General features: G+C 43.0%; 4 protein-coding genes across 4 annotated transcripts in view; all 4 read right to left on the reverse strand.

Moving 5' to 3' along the window:
- Positions 1 to 181: 181 nt before the first annotated feature.
- znhit2 (zinc finger, HIT-type containing 2) lies at positions 182 to 2092 on the reverse strand. Its single transcript, XM_063202801.1, has one exon. It carries the CDS (start codon positions 2036 to 2038, stop codon positions 263 to 265), a length of 1776 nt encoding a protein of 591 aa, XP_063058871.1. The 5' UTR covers positions 2039 to 2092; the 3' UTR covers positions 182 to 262.
- A 932-nt stretch (positions 2093 to 3024) lies between these two features.
- mrpl49 (mitochondrial ribosomal protein L49) lies at positions 3025 to 5366 on the reverse strand. The gene is made up of 4 exons (XM_063202820.1): positions 5227 to 5366; positions 4347 to 4497; positions 3596 to 3720; positions 3025 to 3422 (listed from the first exon to the last, which is right to left on the reverse strand). The coding sequence occupies exons 1-4, from the start codon at positions 5323 to 5325 to the stop codon at positions 3276 to 3278; spliced, it is 522 nt and encodes a 173-aa protein (XP_063058890.1). The 5' UTR covers positions 5326 to 5366; the 3' UTR covers positions 3025 to 3275.
- Positions 5367 to 9462: 4096 nt separating this feature from the next.
- On the reverse strand, positions 9463 to 10409 carry LOC134452430 (ubiquinol-cytochrome-c reductase complex assembly factor 3). Its single transcript, XM_063202825.1, has 2 exons — positions 10176 to 10409; positions 9463 to 9873 (listed from the first exon to the last, which is right to left on the reverse strand). The coding sequence occupies exons 1-2, from the start codon at positions 10290 to 10292 to the stop codon at positions 9742 to 9744; spliced, it is 249 nt and encodes an 82-aa protein (XP_063058895.1). The 5' UTR covers positions 10293 to 10409; the 3' UTR covers positions 9463 to 9741.
- Positions 10410 to 18070: 7661 nt separating this feature from the next.
- Positions 18071 to 22976, reverse strand: part of cnih2 (cornichon family AMPA receptor auxiliary protein 2) — a 10334-nt gene continuing 5428 nt past the window's right edge. Inside the window, exons 2-6 of the mRNA XM_063202821.1 lie at positions 22407 to 22475; positions 21930 to 21977; positions 20994 to 21106; positions 19115 to 19258; positions 18071 to 18098 (exon numbers count right to left, since the gene is read on the reverse strand). Of these exons, the coding sequence (XP_063058891.1) occupies positions 18071 to 18098; positions 19115 to 19258; positions 20994 to 21106; positions 21930 to 21977; positions 22407 to 22475 (402 nt within the window). The remainder of the gene's footprint in view (positions 18099 to 19114; positions 19259 to 20993; positions 21107 to 21929; positions 21978 to 22406; positions 22476 to 22976) is intronic.

A 22976-nucleotide genomic window follows, 5' to 3' on the forward strand; every position in this document is an offset into this window, starting at 1 on the left:
ATGGAGATTTTGAATTACTATTATACCTTTGCTTTGTATATATATACACACTTAAAATGTACACTGATACTTCAGAATCAGTTCGCAGAGTTGTATCTCAAGTAATACACCAACAATCATATTACACTGGGTTGTCTTAACTGCACATTTTTTTGGTAATTAGAATTAGAAGGTTCAACAATTTGTTGGGAAAATAAACTTTTATTTAAACCAAAGTTTACAGACATTCTAATGTTAAATGAACGATTGCATTTTTTCCTGTTTAATCTTTTTTTGTAGTCATTTCCTCAATCAGAGGACCTTTTCCTTTCCTCCTGCTCTGCTCTGCTTCCACCTTCCCCACTTCCAAAACTCTCCGCTCGTTGTCTCTCTTCAAATGCTCCCTCCACACCCCGGCCGCCAAGATCTTCACACCCTGAGTATTCTCCTTTGCCCATGACTGCAAGAACTCACACTTCTTAGCTGCCTGGAAATACCTCTTCCGAAGTTCTGCTCCCTCGCCCTCTTTAGGCAAGAGCGCTCTGGCTTTAGCCAGGGTAGCCTTCAGCTCTGACAGGGCGGCCAGGCAGTATCCGACAGGGTCACGGCTGCTCTGTCCACTCAACACATGTGCCACAGCCTCCACGGCTCTGGCCGGGGCTTGCGGGTCCTCACGGTCAAAGTATCCACCGGCAGACACTGCCATCACAGCCACCTCCAGAGCCTCCTGTGGGGAGCTGAAGACCCTGGCTGTGGACAGGCCCTCGGAGACGACCAGCACCATCTGGCAAAAGTCCTGGGTCATCTCCTCTTCAGAGAGATCGCCATTGAAAAGGCACAGAGAGAATGTGTAGCCGTACAATACATTGACGAGCGTGTTGCCCAGTAAAGGAGAAGGATTCTTGGTGAGTGAGAGAAGGGGTGGAATCTTACTCATGTTTACAGGTGGTACACGGCTATTGGGTTTATTTTTTCCTTTCATATTAGTGTCTTCAACATGATCTATGTTTTTCTGCTTGGATGTTGTCTTATTTTTATTTCCACGTTTTACTTTGACATCCTCAGTCATTTTAGCACTCATACCACCAGTAGCACCTTCAGTCCTTTCTGATTTCGAACCTTTTCCTTCGCTATCCTTCATCCTCTTGTCCTCTGGAACAACAGACAGCTCATCCTGCTTGTGAGCTGTGTCCTCTTCACTCAGGACCTCCAGCAGAAGTTCTTTGGGTCGGTCATGGGCCTCCCACCAAGGCTTCCAGATGGGTATCAGTCCTCCAATGGCACCACCTTTCACCAGCTGCTCAAATTTCTCTCTGTCCTCCTTTCCCAACAGAGCCCACAGCTCTTCCTCTGACAGAGAGTCAAGGTCAAGGCCAGCTAACCTATCTGCCAAGTCCTCATCATCGTCGTCTTCTTCGTCATCCTCGTCAAGGAGGCCATGCACCTGTGACCCATCCCCACCTTTGTCAATGTCTCTGAGCCTGAGGAGTATATTCTGAACCTCCTCTGTGTTCTCCTCACCACTGGCTTGGATCTCTGCGAGCCTAGAGAGAAGTTGGAGGGCCTCTGGCCCACCCGGTTCCACCTCCTCTCCCAGCTGTTCTGTGAGGTTTTCCATCTGTCCCTCGTTCTTCCTCAACCGGAGTAAAATATCATGCATCTTCTCTCTACTTTCCTTCTCTGTCAGCCCTGTATTCTTCAACTCCTCAAACACTGATTCTTTGTAGAATTCTTCAGAACATCCAGAGTGGCCTGGGCTTCTGTAACAAGCCAAGCTGCAGTATGTTATGTTGCAACGTGGGCAGGTATACTTATATGGCTGGGATAAACACAGGCCACAGACTTGGGGCATGGATCCAGCATTTGTGGTGTCATTTGTTATGGCAGGGGCCAAAAGGTCACTGGTGTTTGACGCTCCTCTTCTGGGAAGTACAATGCCATCTTTTTCAACAGGATCTTCCTCCGTCTCTAGATCCAGAGGGTCTTCCTCTTTAGGACCGATGTCTGTTAACATACACCGCAAACGCGATGGCAGTTTTCGTCTGACAATCGGCTGCATGGTTGGAGAGAGGTATGTTGCTCAAGTCAGTTCATCTACATGGTACATAGTTGGGCAAACTGAAAGGGAAACGAGAGACAACTGTTACTTTGACGCAGGATTATGGACAACCATAAACGAGACAGCAAGTTAAATGTGTTTTAAGTGAATAACTAAGTGTTTCTCTGACACAGTGCTTTCCATTACAAAACGGTGCAACTCTACACATGCTTGACTCGATGCCAAATCGTCAACATGACGTTAGGGAGCTGTCAAGATAGAGGAACCATGCTCTGTAATCGAAAAACTGAGAAAACTATAGCTCACCTTGCAGTGTCCAGCGCAGCACTGATAAATTCAATTTAAAATCCGTTTTTATATCAGGGGCACCATCGACTCAAACTTAAAAACTAGGTCAAATAAATATAGCTACAATCAGCGCCGATTTCTTGAAGAGTGTCGCTGCTTGATGACGTCAGGTTAAAAACAACACACAGGAAGTAGTTGCATAAAAGTCCTAAATTATATAAACTGTGGTGCCCCTTCACGTTTAAACTTTTAAGAAGGGGTGGAAAATAACTATTTACGTATTGTAATCGAGCAAGGTACTTTGTTATTTGACGTTTTTGACCCAAGTACTTATTTACTTAATTACACTAGAACCAGGCCAGAGTACTGCGTAAAATTAGAATGATAACAGACAAACTTACATGCACAATAATAAACCAATCTGCTGGAAATGTAATCAAATTTCGCAGGATTGGGCACAGTATTTTCACCATTTCACATGTCCCATCTTGGATGACTATGTTGGATGATGGCTGGTGACAAGCAAGAAACAGAGGTCTTGGAAGACGATATTGAAGAAAAAGAAACATTGAATTTCAGAGATGAAAAGCTAATTAAAAGTAACAAAGTACTTGTACTCAAATAACATTTTAAGTGAAGTATTTTATGTTTAGTTGAGTATGATGCAAATAGTCAGTTTTTCAAGACAATCAAGATGATAGGATTGTACCATGACTGACAAATGTTTATTGTTTTGGTACAGCAACATAATACAAACTCTTGCCTAAAGCATCAGAAAATACAACATGGTTGTCTTTGTGACATATTGACATAAGAAATGAAAGAGGATGACATTGTGCAACGATATATAGATTATTAGTCAATTGCAATCCTGGAACATCTTTGTATTTTTTACCAGATATTTTCAGAATTCAGTCATTCATTTTCAATGGCATCATCAAAAAATACATTAAAAGCCTTTCCTCAACAGCCACTCTTTCAGTTCTTGATCGACATGACCCTTGACTCTAATTGATCCGGTGACTTCATTAACTTGTGTAGGGACCTGTTTTCCTGTAACTTGCAGCATGTAGTCTTTGATATCCTTGTCAAGTGCCTGTCAAAAAAAGAGAATGTAATGAAATGTAATCAAAAACAACAACCAAAAATACAGTAATTTAAAAAGTTACACAGCAAAAACTACTCAACATGAAGAGATATTTTGTCATTTGCTGAGAGACCAGGTCAGAGGTAATATGGCAAGAAAAAGATGCAGTATGCCTCACTCACCCAAATATCCCCTTCGACCTTCCGCACTACTGTGGACTTCTGACTTCCGCTTCTGACATCTGTGTAGACTGGTATATTGTGCATGCGAGAACGTCGGATCATGTATGGCAGGTCAGGTGGAACTTCTTTAGAAGAAACAGACAGTTGAAAGAGAAATCCATTAGTCCAGTGTTTCTCAACCTTTTTTAGGCCAAGGCACCCTTTCAATTCATGAAAAATTTCAAGGCACCCCAAATCAACAAGCCGTAACATGGCATCGTATCCGATATCACACAAGCTTAGAAAAGTAACACATTTGGAGACGTCACACAACCTATGTTGGAAGTGGAAGCTAATGGGGAGACGTACATTTACTTAATTGTGCGTAAATGGCAGAGGAAAGATTCCACTGACTAAGCATCAATTTATTAATTTAGACAAATATATATTATATGACATAATTTATTTCTCAGCCACGTTTCCGCGGCACCCCTGAGGGGGGCGCACACCGGTAGAGAAACACTGCATTAGTCAGTTTCAAAAGTGCCCCGCTTCTATTTATGAGTTTTTAAAAACTGAACAATTTTGCAGTATATAGTTTATCTTTATTGTGTATAGTTATCTTTGTTCTGCTAGAGAGAGCTCATCAGTGATGACACAAAACACTTGTTCGATCACCTTTCCTTGATATTCCGTGGCAAGTTGCAAAACTGCCCCGATATGAAACAGACCACACAAACAGACTTTTGAAGAAGAATGTGTTTGGCCTTACCTGGTGGTGGCGTCCAGCCAGAGGGGGAAGGCCCATCATGTTTGGGAGGTTTAGGAATACGAGAGGATGGTATTAATCGCTCAACAAATGCATACTCTTCTGTAGACTCAACTACACCGGTAGGCTTTTCTGTGTCAGGTGTGGGGGCTGTCTGGTTAGAAGAAGAAAAACAATTGGTAAGGCACAGCACAAAGATTACATTTGGGAAAAAAAACAGTTTTAACAAAGCAAAACAGTACTGGGTAAAACTAAGTCATTATTTGCATTTCTTTCTCAACGTCCATCCACCTGGTTAGCATGTTTTCAGACTTATTCTGACTCCATGCATGCTGCACTCTTGCTGAGATTAGCTGTCGTTCTCAACCAAAGTCTAGCACACACAGTACTTGACAAAATTGTAGAGCAAGAAGTAGAGAGGGTGAACAGGGAGCACACAAATTCTGGCCAGTCCCACCACTTGTAAGTACGACAATAACAATAATCCTCCCGTGTTTTTAATCATGGAAATGCAATATTTAGTATATAGATATGTTGATACTACATGTGCTCTGGGAAAAAAGGAACAAAATCTTTACAAACATGCATAACATAACGAGAGATACATTTGCATTATCTTCCATAGCCATTATGCTCAATATGTCAACGTCCCCTTCCCATCACATTTATTCAAAGTCATCTTCTGTCATATAAATGTAAAATTCCGACAAAGAAACTACAATGCCCACACAATATGTTGAGGACATGGCTTTGCTTTGTCAAATATTGCAGTTAGTGTCAAAGGTCTGTCATCATGGCTAACCTGAAAAAGACGCAAGGTCGCCCTAATTATTCATTAGGAAACCTGTTTTTGTTTTACAGTTTAATTTGTTAATATACCAACCTGTAGCGATCTTGCACCGTTGTAAATGTGTCTATTTAGTCCAAATATTCTAACAATTTTGCATACGTTCATATTCGCGTTTCTGATGGAGGCCGCCATGTTTGTGCGTTTCGTCCTACGGGTCCTGGGATGTGTCACGTGGTGTCGAGTTTTGACACCTTTCAGCCGCAGAAAAAATAAAAGCCCACCTCGAAATTATCATTTTTTTCTGATTATGCTAGGCCTACTAGATGTGTTTGAGTAAATGAACATTGTTCCTCCGAATTTCAAATGAGAACATTAAGAGCCTTTATTTTCAAAATAAATCGCAAAAAATGGCAATGTTTTCAGAACAAAAAAATGCCCCCAAAAAGCCATATTCACTTCAAAACAACATAGTATAGGCTAGTAATCCAGGTAAAAGGGTGATAAGTCGCCTCACACCCCTTGCTGGTAGTTTATTATGTGAACAACACGTTTAGCTGTTGCTTCATCAGGTTCACTCTAGTAGTAGACATGTAGTAAGTAATCATGTTTTAACTTAGCAAGAGTTCAGAAATCAATATTTGGTAGAATAACCCTGAATTTTTAAACAAAACTTTCCTGGCGTGCTCTCCACCAATCTTTCACATTGTTCTTGGATGACTTTATTCCAGGCCTGATGCAAACAAAATCAAGTTGCTGAAGATGGCTTGTGACCATTGGCATTGGCACCTGCCAACAGGCCAAATGCTGGTAAAACTTGGATGTGGCTAGTAATCATTTCACTAGCCAATTTGGCAGCTTATTCCTTAGAATGACATATCAGAGTACCTGCTGTGTGTCCTTGGTGTATCAATTGTTTTAAGTTCAAGAAAATGCTCAGGTAGGGGCCTATTTAGTTTCCATTTGTTTGATTTATTTCCATGTTCTATGCACTCATGGTCTTCTTTTGTTCTTGCTTCTTGCTTTCTCTTGATCACATTTCAGAAGTTTTCAATTGGGCTCGGGCCCAGAGTTTGGGCTGGCCATGACAGGGCTTCAACTCCATCCACACACTAATTAACCAAGATACATGGCTTGGAGCAGTGTCCTGCTGAAACAATCTTCAGAGTTGGGGGACAGTGTCAAATAAGAGTGCTTTATAGTCACCAGTTCTACATAGAGTACACGGAAGCAAGTTTTCTTCCAAGATAACTTTGTATGTGACTTCAGTGACACGCCCTTCGTAAAGATGAATCTGACCCATTTCTGCCTTGCTGGAGCAAATCACGTATCCGACCAGAGAGGGTTTATAGGTAGAAAGGTTGATCCGACTCCCATCCTCCACTTGTGCTTGTGTGGCCTCGCGTCTTGCTGACGCCCCACCTCTGTGGAAATAACAATAAGTTTCCCCGCTGTCAACCTAGCCACAACTTTTAGGGAACTGTTCATTCACCATCCCTATTGCAAAATGAGAAAATGACATTAGAATTGTGACTATGAAAGATATTGAATTAATTTTCAGTCGTCCGTGACGTCATCATGAGTTCACAAGCAGGCAAGTGTGCAAGGGAGGACGGAAGTCCCCATATTGGAATCCACCCAAGGTGATGGAGGACCACCGGATCGATGCCCTGTCATGGATAGCCCAAACTGTTGGCCTCAGCCAAAGTGAAAACTTCTGATATGTGCTGAAGAGGAAGATGGATGGTCACAAACCATCGAACCTAGCTCAGAAACATGAATTATTGTACCAGGCCTGGAATAAAGTCAATCCAGGGGAAATATGAAAGACTGGTGGAAAGCATGCCAAGCATACCAAATATTGATTTCTGAACGCTTCCCAAGTTAAAACATTTAAAGTGAACATCATCTCGTTTTCCTTTCCTGTTTTTGCTCATTTGTCGTTTCCTTGCCGTATTTTGACCATTTGTCATTTTCTGCAAATAAAGCTCCAAATGACAATGAAAACAATGAAACAAGAAGGTGCATTTTACTCGAATACAGGCCTAGTAGTAAAACCAGAAAAGGCACCCTATACACAGCACAATACATGTTAATATTAATTTAAAATGTTAATGCTGTCTGTTAGAAACAGAATTAAACTTCTCAGACCTAGTTGGCCTAGTTGCTTACAATTGTTTTGTGAATCCCCCTGTGATTTTTCCTGCCTTTGTTGGTCTCACATATCAAGTTTGTTTGATGTTTTCATTATTGTTTTGTTTTATATTGTGCCCAGAATGTATTCTATCCCAAATGGAAGGTTGTGCTGTCCTGGATGCGTTTAGCCTTCCCGGAACCCTGAAGGTAAGACACACTATGTGTACATGAGATGCATGAGTGTGCATGTGGTATATACCTTTGGATGTAGAACTTTGTAGAACAAATTAATATGATCTACACAGAAAAAGATTCCCATATCATGCATAAGCATAACTCAGAAGATTCATATTTATTAGCTCATCATTTGATCATCTGTGGGCTGGCCTTCATTAGGCTCCATACATGAGACACAATACAACTTCTATCCACTTCCATCCACAAAGTCTTCTGGTGATTTCTGGTCATTCAGATCGAATCACAAACACATATGGATCCAGCAGGGGCCATCCACATACTGATTGACAGTTCTGTGTCAATTCAACAAACATGGTCTTGTGGTATAGGTTCAGTAACCACAACCAGTAACATACAGTCTGTGGCACTCATCTCCGACACAAATTATTCCCTTGTACTTGGCAGGTTGGCGTTATAAGGTCTTCCTCTGGGATTTTCCAACTGGGTCCACCAGCACAACTGTTCCCCATGAGGCCAATGCTGCAACACAGATACAAAATAAAAGGTAACTTCCAGGGATCACAAGACTACTGGCATTTGCATGCCCTCCTTAGTAGCCTTATGTAAAACATAATGAGTAAGATTGTAGCTTATTTGAATTCAATTAAGGTAGTGAGGGACAACCTTGATTCAGAAGCTACACAATGTCACATATCCCAAATGACCTGGTTGTACCTGTCCAAACATGGATTTGTACAGGAAGGTGTTACATCCTGCTGGGCATTGCTGCCTGTCGCACCTCCTCCGGTGCCCATGTGTCAGCTGCAGGGTCATCAGTCGGGAACCACCGTACATCAACGTCAACATCTACTTAGGACATTTGGACAGGTAAAACCAGGTAGTTTGGAATATGTGGCACCTTTTCTAACAGCTTCTGCATCCAAGTTGCCCACCTTCACTGAAGCTCTACAGCAGACATGTTCCACTAGTAGCCTTATGTAAAGCAAAAATAACTTCAGTACAGCATTGTTACCAATCAAACCTGTATAGCTATATTTGAAAATAGGTCATTATGACAGGAAAAACGTGTTACCTGCGGCAAATACAATTTGGAACACTGTGCCAATGGTTGTGGGACCTCCCACTTTCATCGTGTTGCGTGCTCCATTGAAGACGTATCCCGCTGATAACATGAGTCCAGTGCCCGTGAGGAGTCGACAACTCCAGCAGCCGCCAAATAAAGGTTTCGGTGGGCTGGCACCTGGTTGTGCTGGCACTTGTCCGGTCGGCGAATCACCCATCACTCAAAATTGTTGAAGTACAGTCAACTTGGATTGGAAATGTCAATCCGATAACCTGAAAGGCACCGTTTTTTGAAGGTAACCTATCTTACCAGCCCAGAGGTCAACTCAACTTGAATGGTTTGCAATGGCAATATATTTGAACCTTTTCCCACAATTCACATATGATGAAAACTTCAAACTGGGCCCCCAAAACGCGCATAAAACGCAATTCATGTGCTCAAATTAAGGCCAAAACACTGCTGGCTGTCCGACGTGCAACACATCCGAGGGGATCTCACCATAAACTTCCTGGAATGACGTTTCGGAATTTTCAAAATAAAAGTTCCATTGGACGACCTTTGGAAAATAATACAAGGGAGAGCTAGAAACGCAACATTATAAAAAAAAGAAAAAGAAAAACAACAACAACTGCTGACACGGTTTCCATTTGGATTTGGAGTGCTGAAAATGCATTGTCTAATCTAGTAGGCTACCCATATTTCACCTTGCACCAGAAGCGCATCCAACTTGCAAAACAGTTCACCTGATGCTAATTGGAATTGAACGATATGAGAACTTTCTGTATGCCTTAGTTTGGATGTGTGAAATAAAAACGTCTAGCCACAGCTTCCATGTGTGAAATGAAACGTTTATCATGTCCACCAAACTATGCAACTTTATTTATGAGCAGCATCACCAGATGGTCCATGGGGTATGGAATGATCCATCCATAACATTCCACACTGATGAACAGTTTATTACAAATAAGATAACATGAATGTAGGCAACTACTCATTTCACGACACGATTACAGTGTTTACTCCACTCTAGGAGGGCAGCAATAAATTATTATGAATCCTTTCACTACACAAGGCCTGGGTGTCTGAAAAGTGAATAGTGAAAAAACATTTTAACATGTGAATTATCTGTAGCCTATCGCCTCATGTTCCATTTGCATGACCAAGGTTGTCTTGCTCGTGAGAGTAGGTTTAAGTTCTTCGGGTTTGTTTCAAGTTCATTTACTGGAACCTCCAAATCCACGCGCAATATTATCAGTGGTCTCCGAAGCTTCCTTCAACACCTGCATCATCATGGCGTTCCGTCTGCGAGTTTCATCCATGCGTAACGGGTTGGATTCAGGGAGATTCTGAAAGAGAAAACGACCACAAGGCACTTTACTTCATTACATAGTCGGGTAGGTAGGTACACCAAACAGTTGGAATTAAATACTGTCACCCAAAGAATGTCACCTGCCCATTCCAAAACAAAGCTGCTTCCCAGCTGCACATTGACAGAACGTTCACTAAAGCAATGTACAGCTAGCCTACAAGTATCTCGCAAAAGAATGGACTCCTCTATTCAAGTGCAGCATCAACATGATAACAAAAAATGACACATTAAATAACTTTGGAGGTTCTCACATGAGTAGCCTACTGCGACATCCCTTACCTTCAGTATTTCCCTTTTCCTCTCTTCCGATGGTGAAATAATGGACCACATTCCATATCCGATACCGACAGCACCAACAAGCGCTGTGCTGGTTAGGATGGTTCGCATACTACTCATGTCGCCGGCATAGGGTTTATCCTGATTTAGGTATGAAACGTGATTTCAGTGCTTCGGCTTGCTAACTTGCTGGTATGTTGGGCTAGCTAGGTCAAGTCTGCATGACACACCGCGATGCATGATGGGACTCGTTCTTATACAAGTCTAAAATGTCAGTTTTGCTTATGCTTTTGTTATCACCCCTGTATTTTAATGTCATCTACCCTGACTTAGAGTCGCAACTCATTAGGCTTATTTTGCAAACATGGTTAAATCACATGTATTTATTTTTATTGTAATCTAATAATAATGAACAAAAGTATTGCTTTTTGCATGCTTAGGCATTTAGGCTATTAAAACCAATTAGGCTTCCTTTGGATCCACCAATCTGCTTATGCATTTTGTAATTTAATTTTTTTTTACTATTTTTATAGTGTGCGTCTTTAATCTTAGCCTATTGTGATGAGGATACTGAGCCACTAGAATATTTCTGACTGAGCCTACTGAAATAGCAAGGGGAGGGGAAAAAACAAACCATCGGCAGGTGGCAGTACTGCCCCTTTTACAACTCGTGTGTGTGTGTGTGTGTGTGTGTGTGTGTGTGTGTGTGTGTGTGTGTGTGTGTGTGTGTGTGTATGTGTGTGTGTGTGTGTGTGTGTGTGTGTGTGTGTGTGTGTGTGTGTGTGTGTGTGCGCGCGCGCGCGCGTGCGTGCGTTTTGTGTTTACATGCATGTATGCCTTTTTTCCTGTCCCCAGAGTGTGTGTTGTTCGCTTGTCTGCGTCTGTGTAAGTGAGTCAGCTTGTGTGGGTGTTGTAGTGAGTATAAGAGCTGGTAATGGGCATTCATCAGTGTCAGGGGTGCGAACGAGGCAGAACATAGCCGGGGTGTTTAGTGGCCACATTAGTGCCATGCAATGACTTTGGGAAATGCACTCCTGTATACAGCTGGGCAATATGACGATATATGTCGTTATCGTGATGTAAAAGCCTAGCCTATATCGTGACCTTTCTCCTATATCGTTTATATCGTGTTAGTCATTTTATCAATTTTATACAATTGAATATCATGTATATTTACATTTCATGTTGTCACAATACACACTATAAGTTAATGTAACTGTAAAAATAAGAATTAAAGGATCCAATTTAAAGAAAAGTTGTTTTGCGATATGAAAAAATAAAGAGCAAATAAAGAGAATAACTGAAAACGTATGTAATTGTGCTATATCGTGATATATATAGTTATCGTGATATAAAGTAATCCATATCGTGATATTGTTTTTTTCCGTATCGCCCAGCCCTACTCCTGTAGTGCCCCCTCTGTAGGCCCTACTGTCTGATACTGTGCTTCAGCTGGAGCACCACTGTTGTGTGAGAGAGGGAAAGGACAATTCTCGTCTAAAAATCATCTGACAGGCAAAGCAACCACTATACAGTAAATTATGCACCATTATTTCAACTCTACGTGAGTCAAGTTTAACACTGATATGTGTTGGCCCCGCTCTCCGAGTGTCCAATTAACCCTGCACAATTTACTGAGGCCCATACTGTAGTCTGCCATGCTTAATTGCTTAATTGCATTGTTGATACTGATATCTCAGTATTGGTGACCTGCACATAGGCCGACTGCATATGAATTGTTTAAGTGGATTGTTTAAGTGGATTTTGTTATTGTATCACGTAAACCATAAAGGGATAGGCCTAAATCTTACAAGTTAAACATGTCATTGGATGCATTCTACCACATACAGCATCAGCAGAAAGAGATGTTCCGTGTTCCCTGTGGGCACGTGGAGCAATTTGTTTTCAGAATGCATTATGGAGCAATCTTTAATCATTTCCGGCCTCCCGACACCCCCTGCTCCTCTCCCCCCGTGGATCTCTCTCTCAGTCAATAATGACACCTCACCCCTCTCCCCTCCTCTCCTCTCCCCTCCTCTCCCTTCCCCTCCTCTCCTCTCCTCTCATCTCCCCATCCCTCTGGCTCAGCGCTCGTTGCTAAAGCTTGTGAATGCTCGCTCCTGTTGCCATGGTACCCCTTCCCTTTCTTCCTCTCCTGAAGGTGCACTCATGCACTGTGTGTGTGTGCATCCGTGTTGTGTACATTGGAGGGTGGTCGGCTGTTTTGTGCCTGGTTTCAAATGGAATGCACATTTCAACAGTGTTTGAAAAGTCTAACGAAGCCTTGTGTGTCTGTGTGAGTGTGTGTGTGTGTGTACGTGTGTGCGTGTGTGTGTGAGAGAGAGAGAAAGAGCCAGTGAGCGAGAGAGTGCGCGCGTGTGTGTGTGTGTGTGTGTGTGTGTGTGTGTGTGTGTGTGTGTGTGTGTGTGTGTGTGTGTGTGCTGAAGGTGCTAATTGCCTTCATAATATTCTCTGTGTCACGTACGGTAGTTCCCATTCCCTGTGTCTCCAGTCTGTTAGTGTTCACATCTCACATGTCCTCTGTGTTAGTGTTAGATGCAATTGCCAACGCTTCACCATTAATCATCTCTTCCTCTCACTATTCAAATGTATTTTTTGTAATCTTCACCACTGGATAAAGAATGATATGAAATTCGAGGCCTTGAATAAGAACTCATTCATATGTACTATATTTTTTCTTTAAGAATTATTAATTTCGTGCGTTGGATTTTGTATTGAAGGTGGGTTTTTTTTTACATATAAGGTAACCATTAACTTGCAAGTATAGCATGTTGTATTTAGATCCATTCTTCCTGTTCATTGTGCAATACTTAAATTATCGGTGCCAAATTCAAATAAAATGAATTGGCACTTTTTCAGGTATAATTTATTCAGCTAAAAATGTACTCAAGCAGTATAAATGTTATGGGTCGAATGGGTCAGCAATCCATGTTTATGGATGATGATTTGTCTTTTTGTGTGTTGGTGCATTTCATGATGATTTGTCATTTGTTGTGTCAGTCATTGCACGTTTTAGAACACCCTTGAAATATTGCAAATGCTGAATGTTGAGTTGGAAGCGTTTCATGATGATTTGTGGTTTATTATGTTGTATTTAAATATTTCTTTTCTGTTGCAGCACGTCGAGACATATTTTACACTGTGGAGCAGCCTTGCAATCTTGAAAGGTGCTGAAGGTTAGTTGTTTTTCGGCAGGCTGATCTTTTGTCATTCGTGTTGTATAGAAGGTTGCACATCTCATAGCACTTTGTATCCTTCCGAATGTGCTGAAGTTTGTAATCACAAACCAACCCCCCCCCCCCCCCCTTTCCTCACTTGTCGTTTAACTTCCCTCATTCCTCATCTTCACCATCTCAACTCTTCTCTCTTTTCTCCCATCTTCATCCTTTCCTCTTGTGCAGAGTCCTTCTCTGTCTTTCTGTCACTCCTTTCCCCCTATCTGTCTCTCCATCCGCCCATCTCTTATCTGGTCTCTGGTCAGGTATATAATTATACCATGTACCCTGTAATCTATAATTCATTCCTCCTCTGTTGCTTCCTCCGCTCGCTCGCTTGTACAGTCTAGTCCTGTCCAATCCTTTCTCTCTTTGATAAGGGTCTTCCCATTTAATTTTGTGTATCTGTTCACTAAAGCGGCCAGTGAGTGTCAGACGCACAGTGGCACACTACAATTAGACTTGTACATGCTTCCTCAACCGGCAGCAACTCGTGCTATTAATTGCTTTCGGCATCCCAGGCAGTATTTTTAAAATCGGGGTTAACGTTAATGAGATCAAGACCTCATATTGTTTTATTCAAACTGTGTGTGTGTGTGTGTGTGTGTGTGTGTGTGTGTGTGTGTGTGTGTGTGTGTGTGTGTGTGTGTGTGTGTGTCACTCAGGTCTGCACAGGTCTGCACAGTCTGTTCTGTGTCATTGTCGGTACACTAGTGTGTTTTTCATGGCTGTTACAGTGAGACACCAACCACCTCTGTCATCAGTACAGCGGTAACCTTTACACTACAGGATTGTTCACCATTAGTCCTCGCTTTACAAGTGCAGCCAAGACTATCTGGGTCACCGTGCGGAGCTGGGCCGGGTGGGTTTTATGAATTTCTCTCAGACCGACCTAAGGGAGCGCAAGCAGTTACACTGGGATCTGTCTGTCTGTCTGTCTGTCTGTCTGTCTGTCTGTCTGTCTGTCTGTCTGTCTGTCCATATCTGCAACAAAAATGCAAAGTCTAAATCAGTTCCTAATTTAAAGCATCATTGCCGACATCCTTTTACAGCAACATGCATGCATGATGATTTGCTATTTCAATCATCATGCCATAGAATACACATTTTGTTGAACCATGAATGCTGTCTCTCTCTCTCTCTCTCTCTCTCTCTCTCTCTCTCTCTCTCTCTCTCTCTCTCTCTCTCTGTATGTGTTCTGTCTGTGTTGTGTGCTCTTCTGTGGAATGCCTGGCATCCTTGTGAGTGCCAGCATATGTCAATAGCTCACTCATGTTTCAAAGTTATCAACTGTAACCAGTTTCCATGGCAACATGTCTCTGGAGCTACAAAGCAATGAGAGGGACAGGCGAATTTGGAGAGAGAGAGAGAGAGAGAGAGAGAGAGAGAAATGGAAAGAGAGAGGTAGAGAGAGAGAGAGAGAGAGAGAGAGAGAGAGAGAGAGAGAAAGAGTAGAAAGAGGAAACGAGTGTGAGTGGAGACAACCAAATTTGCAGAGAAAGCGAGAGAAGCCAAAAGAAAGGGCTTGTTCACAGACCTGTTCATACATTATAATGTATACATTCATTATACCTCTATGGATGGATGAAAACAAACGCAAAAAAATACACAGAATAAAATGCGACATGACAAAAAGCGAATAAAACGACGCTGATTTTGCTTTGCTGCATCATAATTGTGTTATTTATTTATTAATGCGGTGTTCCAATTTAGTGCTCCATTTTCATAGCAAATTGCTTTCGCTAGCTTTGGCAAATGCCTTGGCTTCACTGTCACACATCCAAAGGCGTTTGGAACGCTGCATGCTTGCTTGTAAGTGTTTCAAAAGGCATGGAAATGAAAGGGAAGGAAACGATGAGAGAGAGAGAGAGAGAGAGAGAGAGAGAGAGAGAGAGAGAGAGAGAGAGAGAGAGAGAGTATTGAGTCAATAAGACTCTAACACAGTTAGGTTGCTATGGATACAGCAGGGGAATGAGATGCAGTCTGCATGAGGTGGTGTGTGTGTGTGTGTGTGTGTGTGTGTGTGTGTGTGTGTGTGTGTGTGTGTGTGTGTGTGTGTGTGTGTGTGTGTGTGTGTGTGTGTGTGTGGACATACAATGTGTGACGTTAATCATGTTCCCTTCTATGTCTTTAACTTCACAATAACACCGGAAAAAAAATCTCCCCACATTTGTCTGACATTTTTTTTCTTTCTGTCTCTAGCCTATCATTGAAGCAGACAAGAATCTTGTTTCCGACCGTGTTTTCTGTCGCCGGGAGAATCCCCCTCTTTTTTCTCTTTCATGTCCGCCAGGATTTCCTTACTCCACACGAACTCGTTTATCCACATGTCTCTCATTTTGCGAGAACTCATTGCAACAACATTCATACATATAGTACGATATTCAGTCCTGTGAGAACCACATTGCTGTTTTATTGGAGTAGAATGTGGAATTGCTTTGTCTGAGTATAATAATAATAATTCTGTATTCTATTGAATACAAACTAGCGCATCAACAAAGAGACTGTAGCATTATACAGTGATGGATGTATGAATGTATAAAAGACAGGAATACAAGTCGGCTTTCTTTCTTTAAATATAGAATACTGCATTTTTTTTTCTTCATATAAATATGACATTCAGGAGTGATGCCCAATGAATGCTGCCTCGATTCATTCCAGTGTCCTCCTCTCTCTGTCTCTCCCCCTTTCTTGTGCTTTTTAGCAATTGTCATGCCAGACAAAGGCTCATTTGAAGTTCAAGGGTGTGTCAGTCTCTCAACGTAGGAGTCACGCTTCATCGTTCTCATCGAAAAGGCAACACTGCACAAACAAGTAAGTCAAAAAAAAGGAACAAATTCATCATATAAAAAACAACTAAAACAGGCTCGTTTTGTAGGGCAATGTATAGGAAAACACTCCTCGTTTAAGAACATACAGTATCTGAGCAGCTGAAATAAATAGTGAAATCAAATCTCTACATTTTTTTCTTCAAAATACATTACAAACCACAGTGTGTGCCAGCAGTGATGATCTACCTATAAAAGCAGACAAAATGGACACGACACACTGTGTGATGGCAGCACAGGGAGCTATAGAGGACTAAGGCAGAGCTTGACTTGACTTGAGTTGGAATGTGTGAAGCCTGGAACATATTTCCTTTCATTATACTGGTGCACACTGTCACCATATAGGGCCGAGTTTGTTTTTTTTCCCCCCCGCAGAGAGTCAGACAGGGTCTAGTGCCACCGCTTTTAGACCTTTTGGTGGGCGGACAAGGCGCACCCCGTCACTCCAGCGTCTCCATGCCCCTCGCTTAGAGCTTCACTTGGGAAGAAATTAATGATGGCAGAGGCGGTCCCTCTCATTCTATCCATCAGCCTCCGTGGAGCTCTTGTGCACTGAAGGGCTGGGAGGTCGAATCAACCTGTTCTCTTCAAGATGGGTAGAGGGATAGAGAGAGAGAGGGAGAGGGAAGGAGGGAGGGAGAAGGAGGGAGGGAGGGAGCACTCGCCCTCCATCTCAAACTCACATCCTCTTCTCACATGCGTTGTCAGATCCGCTGTATCCCACACAGTGTTCTAGTGGCGGCCTGCTTCGTTGAGTAGACTCCGAGAGGAAGCTCAACATATGAGACTCAAACACATTCCGTCATATCACATTCTCCTTGTATACATACATACTCTGTTAGTCTATTTCATCCTATGACCATTGTCCCAACAGTATTTCCCGGCCTTCCCTCCCTCGTCATTGCTTAATAGCTATGGAATATAATGTAAACACATCTCTCGTTATGTAATGGACGTTTGTTTTGTGCAGATTTCTTTTTTTTTGTCTAACAGAGCACACAGGTAGTATCGACTCCAATCAAAAACAGATAAACAAGGTCATCAGTATTGTGTACCGCTAACTACCAATAATCATCAGGGTTTTTAAAGAATCTACCACGACAATTGAAATAGCATATGGAGTAATTACGTCATTTCAACTAAATAAGGATTGTGACTTTCACAGATGCTTTCTCCTCTCTTTAACACGGCATGAAGTTGAACAGAAGTATACCGAAAATGTTAACAACATCGATATTAAGTTTTATGTAACAGGATATTTTTGTAGCAGTTCACACTTGTGCCTCGACTCGTCTGCGAAAAATCCAAGTGGTTCGGAGCAGCACAGGTCCAGCAGCCCTTAAAAAAAGTGAAACTTTAGTTGCAAAACACGCTGCCTTCCACCTCTTCCTCCCCCTCCCACACTTCCTCCTCTTCCTCCCACGGCTCCCTTGGTCCCTCTATCTTTCTTTCTCTTCTTTTTTCTAAACCGCTCTTCATCTCCTTCCATGGTGTCAGTGAATGGCAGTGTTTTGAGCTGGCTTATAGCAAAGTATTTTCTTTGTCTTCTCACAATCATTGTTTTCGTATTTTTTTGACTTTGGATCATTTCAGTTTGTTTAGTTCATGTCCATGAGAGAGGGGAGAGGATGTGTTGAACAGGGCATCTCATGGCGTGATAGTTTACGAAGATAAGCGCACAGCATTTGCTCCTCCAGGAGCTGTCCATGGTGCTCTTCTCTGATGGTGTCGGCTGATGTAGAGTAGTTATTGTTATCGGTGGTGTTGAGTGGTGCCATTGTAGCTGTCACTTGGAGTATCGGTTGGTTGTCATTTTTCAGTCCAGCTTTTGGTTTTAGAAGCTGACCAAAGCGTAGACCATACTAATCAAGAAAAAGAAAAGTAGAATAATACATGTTCTTAGTGTATAGTCTGCATGAAAGAGAATGTCATTATGCAATAGTGTAAAACACACACACTTGCAAATACAGCTCGTTGAAACTTACAGCACAACAGAGGCATATGCCAAAAGCATGGTCTTAGTTACGCGTGGTGTTAAGTTAGGCTGTGTTGTAGTAAACTCTGAGTAGATGATTCATATGGCTTTATATCCTCCTGGGTTTGTGTCTGTCTAAACAGCTTAACCATGCTGCACTGTAATGATCTATGTATCTGCTTATGTTTTTATAAGGAAATTAATTTCTTATAAAAAATATATATATTTTTAGGGGCTTTTATGCCTTTATTTGACTGGACAGTCGAAGATGGTGACAGGAAGTGAAATGGGACAGAGAGACAGGGGAGTATCGGGAAATGACGAACCGATTCGAACCGGGGTCCCCGTGGGTGGGCATGCAAGCCCAAATGTGAGGGGCTTAGTGCGCTGCGCCACAGCGACCCCCAAGGAAATTAATTTCATGTCCATATAAGCAGGCCCGCCGTCAAGGTGGGACAAACAGGTCAGATCTCCCTGGCCCAGATAAAGTGGGGAGCAGAACTGGGACCCCATTACATATACATTGTATGGATTGATTGAGGGAGGCCCCCTCATTTTTTTGACCTCGGGCCCAGCCAAAGCTGTCAGCAGCCCTGCATACGGTATACAGTATGTCTTCATACTGTTCAGTGAGGCAAAATGGAACCGAGTTGTTCCCGCACAGTTCACGCCCCCTCGGAGCCGCGAACTCGTCACCTCCTAGTTAGCGCAGCGGTTCGGGGTGTGGGAGGCACAGCGCAATACAGCTGAGCTAAACGACCAGTTCGATACTGTATGAGGCTTCAGGACGGTGGTTTACTAACATTCCACGCCACACTCTGCTAGTTGGCCTTCGTTACAAAAAAGACACATTTCATGCTGGCATGTCAATGAAGTCTGTTCTATGTTATTGCATTCTCTTACCTGTAAAGATAATAGAAGAAGGAGAGCAGGTAGAAGCCCAGTTTGCACCAGGACTCTTTTTGGCAGTAGTTCAGTATGTCGGCATTCATGACGCTCACAGGATCGTACATCACCTCTGAACCATCAGCGGGCCGGTGGAAAAACCTGGCGAGTGGGCGAGAGAGCACGACAGTGAGTCAGTGTGAAGACATGGACACCCAGGGAGGAACATTACACAGGAGAGAGAGAGAGAGAGAGAGAGAGAGAGAGAGAGAGAGAGAGAGAGAGAGAGAGAGAGAGATTGAAACTACTTTCTCCTGTCCTTTCCTATGGCCTCTGGCCTTGTGGCGTGAGACTCAGCGTTATTTACGATCAAAGTATTCAAAGTATTCAATATCTCTCAAAAACACAATTCAAAGGCCATTCTCTCATTTGCAATCGTGATGTTGAATGTGGAAAAAGCCCCCCAAAAGACACTCTGCGCTGGTTGACAGCGGGGAAACTTGATTGTTTTCTCCACAGAGGCGGGGTATAATGAGCCTCGCTCACCAGAGCCATCTAATAACAGAGTTACGCCACTCCCATAGACCTCTATGGACCAATCTTTCCACAGCAATGGCGGCTCTCATGGAGCCTCACGGAGCGTTAACATGGAAATCACCATTGACTTTAGTTCTATTAGAAGTTACTTAGTTCTAGGAGGTGGCCGTAGAACACAGAAAATGTGGTAACGGTAATGTAATTTGTTTGTACTTAATCTTTGTTTGGTATGTGATGGTTCTGTGTTAGTTTCCAACGAACAGAAGTTTACTGTTAAGAAACATTTTAATCTACGCGAATCACATCACCAACCGACTTCCTGGTCCCCGGTTTGCGCAACTCTTATTAGACGGCTCTGTTGCTCACCATCCTACGTACTTCCGCCAAGACACTTGGCTCCGCACTACGTCTGGTACCTGTCTTCTGTGGAGCGATGTTGACCGGTAGGATTTTCACCGATGTTCTGACAACATCGTACATTGCAATTTTATCCTACGGTAGGATGTTCTGTCAGACATGTCTATTAAACGCTCCTACATCGCCATAGATAGACGTCAGACATGTTTGTTCAACAACTTATAAGTTAAATCCTGATTTTTCCGAAAATGTCCTTCCTGCTTCCTGCAATCGCGTCAGATCAAACAAAGTCCAGACCATGAATACGAAATGCAAATGGTAGTATTATGGGATGGTCTGGACCAGGCTAGGGTATAACGCCAAAGCAAGAGGACAGGAAGGGCACAAAAGGACGGGAGAAAGTAGTTTGTCTTGCCCCCAGAGAGAGAGAGAGAGAGAGAGAGAGAGAGAGAGAGAGAGAGAGAGAGAGAGAGAGAGAGAGAGAAAGCTTCAGTATGGTGGGTGACAGATATGGGAAAAGCCCCTGTAGCATATGTACGCATGCTGCATGAACCCGAACGGGCGTGTACCCAAAGCCAAGGATGGCACCGTTAAATATTGATATGGCATTCGCCACAGATTGGCAGTGACACACGTCTATTCATCTACACAAATCTATTGTCTTATTATTGATCACTAATCACTGTCCTGGTTCAACGCACAAAAACAAGCTACTGTTAACCCGTTAAAACATGGCATTATAAATTAGTTGTTACCAGAATGCCAGTGCATTACTAGGCTCTGTGTTATGTCATAGTAGTCATAGTAGAGTAGCACTCAATGGTATTTAACCTTTCAATCACTATTACAGCACGCCTCAGATGGCTTGGCATGCATTATTTTGATTCATGGGTGCAAAAAATATGATTCGGACAAAAAAAACATACAAGAGTCATAAAAGTGGACCAGCCAAACACTTTCTCTCATTCCAGAATACAAGATGGCTTCCTGGCTGTGTACCTACCTCCAGAGATGGTAGAAGAGCAGCGGGATGTTCAAACCCAGAGTGACCCACTCTCCCGCACACATGAACATCAAGCAGAACAGCCCGTGAATGGAATATTCTGGAACCACCAACTGAGAGAAAGAGATAGATTGGCAGAGAGAGAGAGCGAGAGAAGAGAGAGTGATAGCAGATTGGCAAAGAGAGTGAGTGAAAGAGATATGGGGTTAAAAGTGAAGGAGGGAGAGAGAGAATTGAAGAAAGAAAAAGAGCAATTGACAAAAAGACAGATTGGTATATAGAGCACGCGAGAGAGGGAGAGAGAGAAGAGAGAGAGACTGAGAAGAGAATGATAGAGATAGATTGGCAGAGCGAGCGAGAGGAGAGGTGAAGTATAAAGAGAAAGGGGGAGAGCGAGAAGCAAAGAAAGAAAAAGAGAGGGGCTGGGAAAGAGAGTGAGAGAGAGAGAGATGGGGTAAAAAAAGAGAAGGGGGGATAGAGAGAGGGAGAGGGAGAGAGATAATGACTATGTGTGCATCATGGCATGGGGCGAGAGGGAGGACATAAATCAATCAGTCACACTCCTCAAAATAGACACATTGAAATATTCTCAGAGTCTCCCCTCTCCTCCCCTCACGCTCGCTCACACACACACACAGACACACACACACGCACACACACACACCTACCCATATCGACCACACACACAGGCACACACACGTACGGCACACGCACCCCATATCGAACACACACACACACACACACACACACACACACACACACACACACACACACACACACACACACACACACACACACACACACACACACACATGCACACACACATTTACCCATATCATCCACACACACACACACACACACACACACACACACACACACACACACACACACACACTTACCCATATCAAACACACACACATGAATATCGCCACTTACCCTCCTAAGCAGGTTGCAGATCCTCTCTATGTTGAGAATTCGCTCCCTCTGCATCACAACAGAGATGGATTCATTTATTTATCAGCTATCACTTCCTCTGTGTGTGTGTGTGTGTGTGTGTGTGTGTGTGTGTGTGTGTGTGTGTGTGTGTGTGTGTGTGTGTGTGCAGGGAAGCCGACAGGGGTGGAGAAAGGGGTCACTTGTCCCGGGCCCAGGGAAAGAGGGGGCCCAGAATTGGATCCTCATTACATTGTATGTATTGGGTTTGGTGCCCTTTCAGATGGCTTTGTCCCGGGCCCAGCCAAAGCTGTTCGCAGACGTGTCGTGTTGTGTGTGTGTGTGTGTGTGTGTGTGTGTGTGTGTGTGTGTGTGTGTGTGTGTGTGTGTGTGTGTGTGTCTAATATGAACAGGTGTACTGGCATGCATTCATTTTAATCTCGTTCACTACCGGTGTTGGAGGTGTGTTAATGCCCTTACCGCTCTGGTAGGGTTGCTCTGGTCAATGGGGTTCTTGAAGTCTGTGCGGAGCTCGTCAAAGGCAATGATCTGCGTCAGAGAAAAAGGAGATGTACTTGTCAGAAAAGCAGCTGTTATGTCCATTATGAGGGCACTTGATGTGGGCTAGAAGTTATCCGTTGTGAAAGTTGACAGCCAATACAGCAGGGGTGGGGAACCTATGTTTCGAGGGACATTTATGCCCCCTGAGGCCGTTTTATCCGTTTTATTTTAATGTTGTGAAGCTTCACATGAAGTGTGAAATATTTTGTAAAAGAATCTTAGAAATTACATTTTCAATACAATTAGGTTATATTCAGGAGACCTAGAGAATGTAGGATGTGTTTTAAAGGTGCTGCCTTCAATATAGGCCTAAAGTACAGGGGGAAATCCTGGTTTGTGTTCATAGTACGGCCCTCGGATGACTTTTACGGCCCTAGGATGAATTTGAAGTGGCCCTTCGAATGAAAAAGGTTCCGCACCCCTGCAATACAGGATCCTCCATACTCAGCCTTGCCAGATGAGACCAATGATTTCCAGCCCCCCAAAAAT

The sequence above is a fragment of the Engraulis encrasicolus genome, chromosome 7, assembly GCF_034702125.1.
Source record: "Engraulis encrasicolus isolate BLACKSEA-1 chromosome 7, IST_EnEncr_1.0, whole genome shotgun sequence".
Classification (NCBI taxonomy): domain Eukaryota; kingdom Metazoa; phylum Chordata; class Actinopteri; order Clupeiformes; family Engraulidae; genus Engraulis; species Engraulis encrasicolus.

Excerpts from the sequence above, each read along its gene's own strand:
- LOC134452430 (XM_063202825.1), bottom strand. The coding sequence starts at position 10,292 with ATGAGTAGTATGCGAACCATCCTAACCAGCACAGCGCTTGTTGGTGCT. Across the intron at positions 9,874-10,175 it reads GGAAAAGGGAAATACTGAAG|AATCTCCCTGAATCCAACCC; the intron begins GTAAGGGATGTC and ends TTTCTCTTTCAG.
- znhit2 (XM_063202801.1), bottom strand. The coding sequence starts at position 2,038 with ATGCAGCCGATTGTCAGACGAAAACTGCCATCGCGTTTGCGGTGTATG.
- mrpl49 (XM_063202820.1), bottom strand. The coding sequence starts at position 5,325 with ATGGCGGCCTCCATCAGAAACGCGAATATGAACGTATGCAAAATTGTT. Across the intron at positions 4,498-5,226 it reads ACGGTGCAAGATCGCTACAG|ACAGCCCCCACACCTGACAC; the intron begins GTTGGTATATTA and ends TCTTCTAACCAG. Across the intron at positions 3,721-4,346 it reads TGGCTGGACGCCACCACCAG|AAGTTCCACCTGACCTGCCA; the intron begins GTAAGGCCAAAC and ends TTTCTTCTAAAG.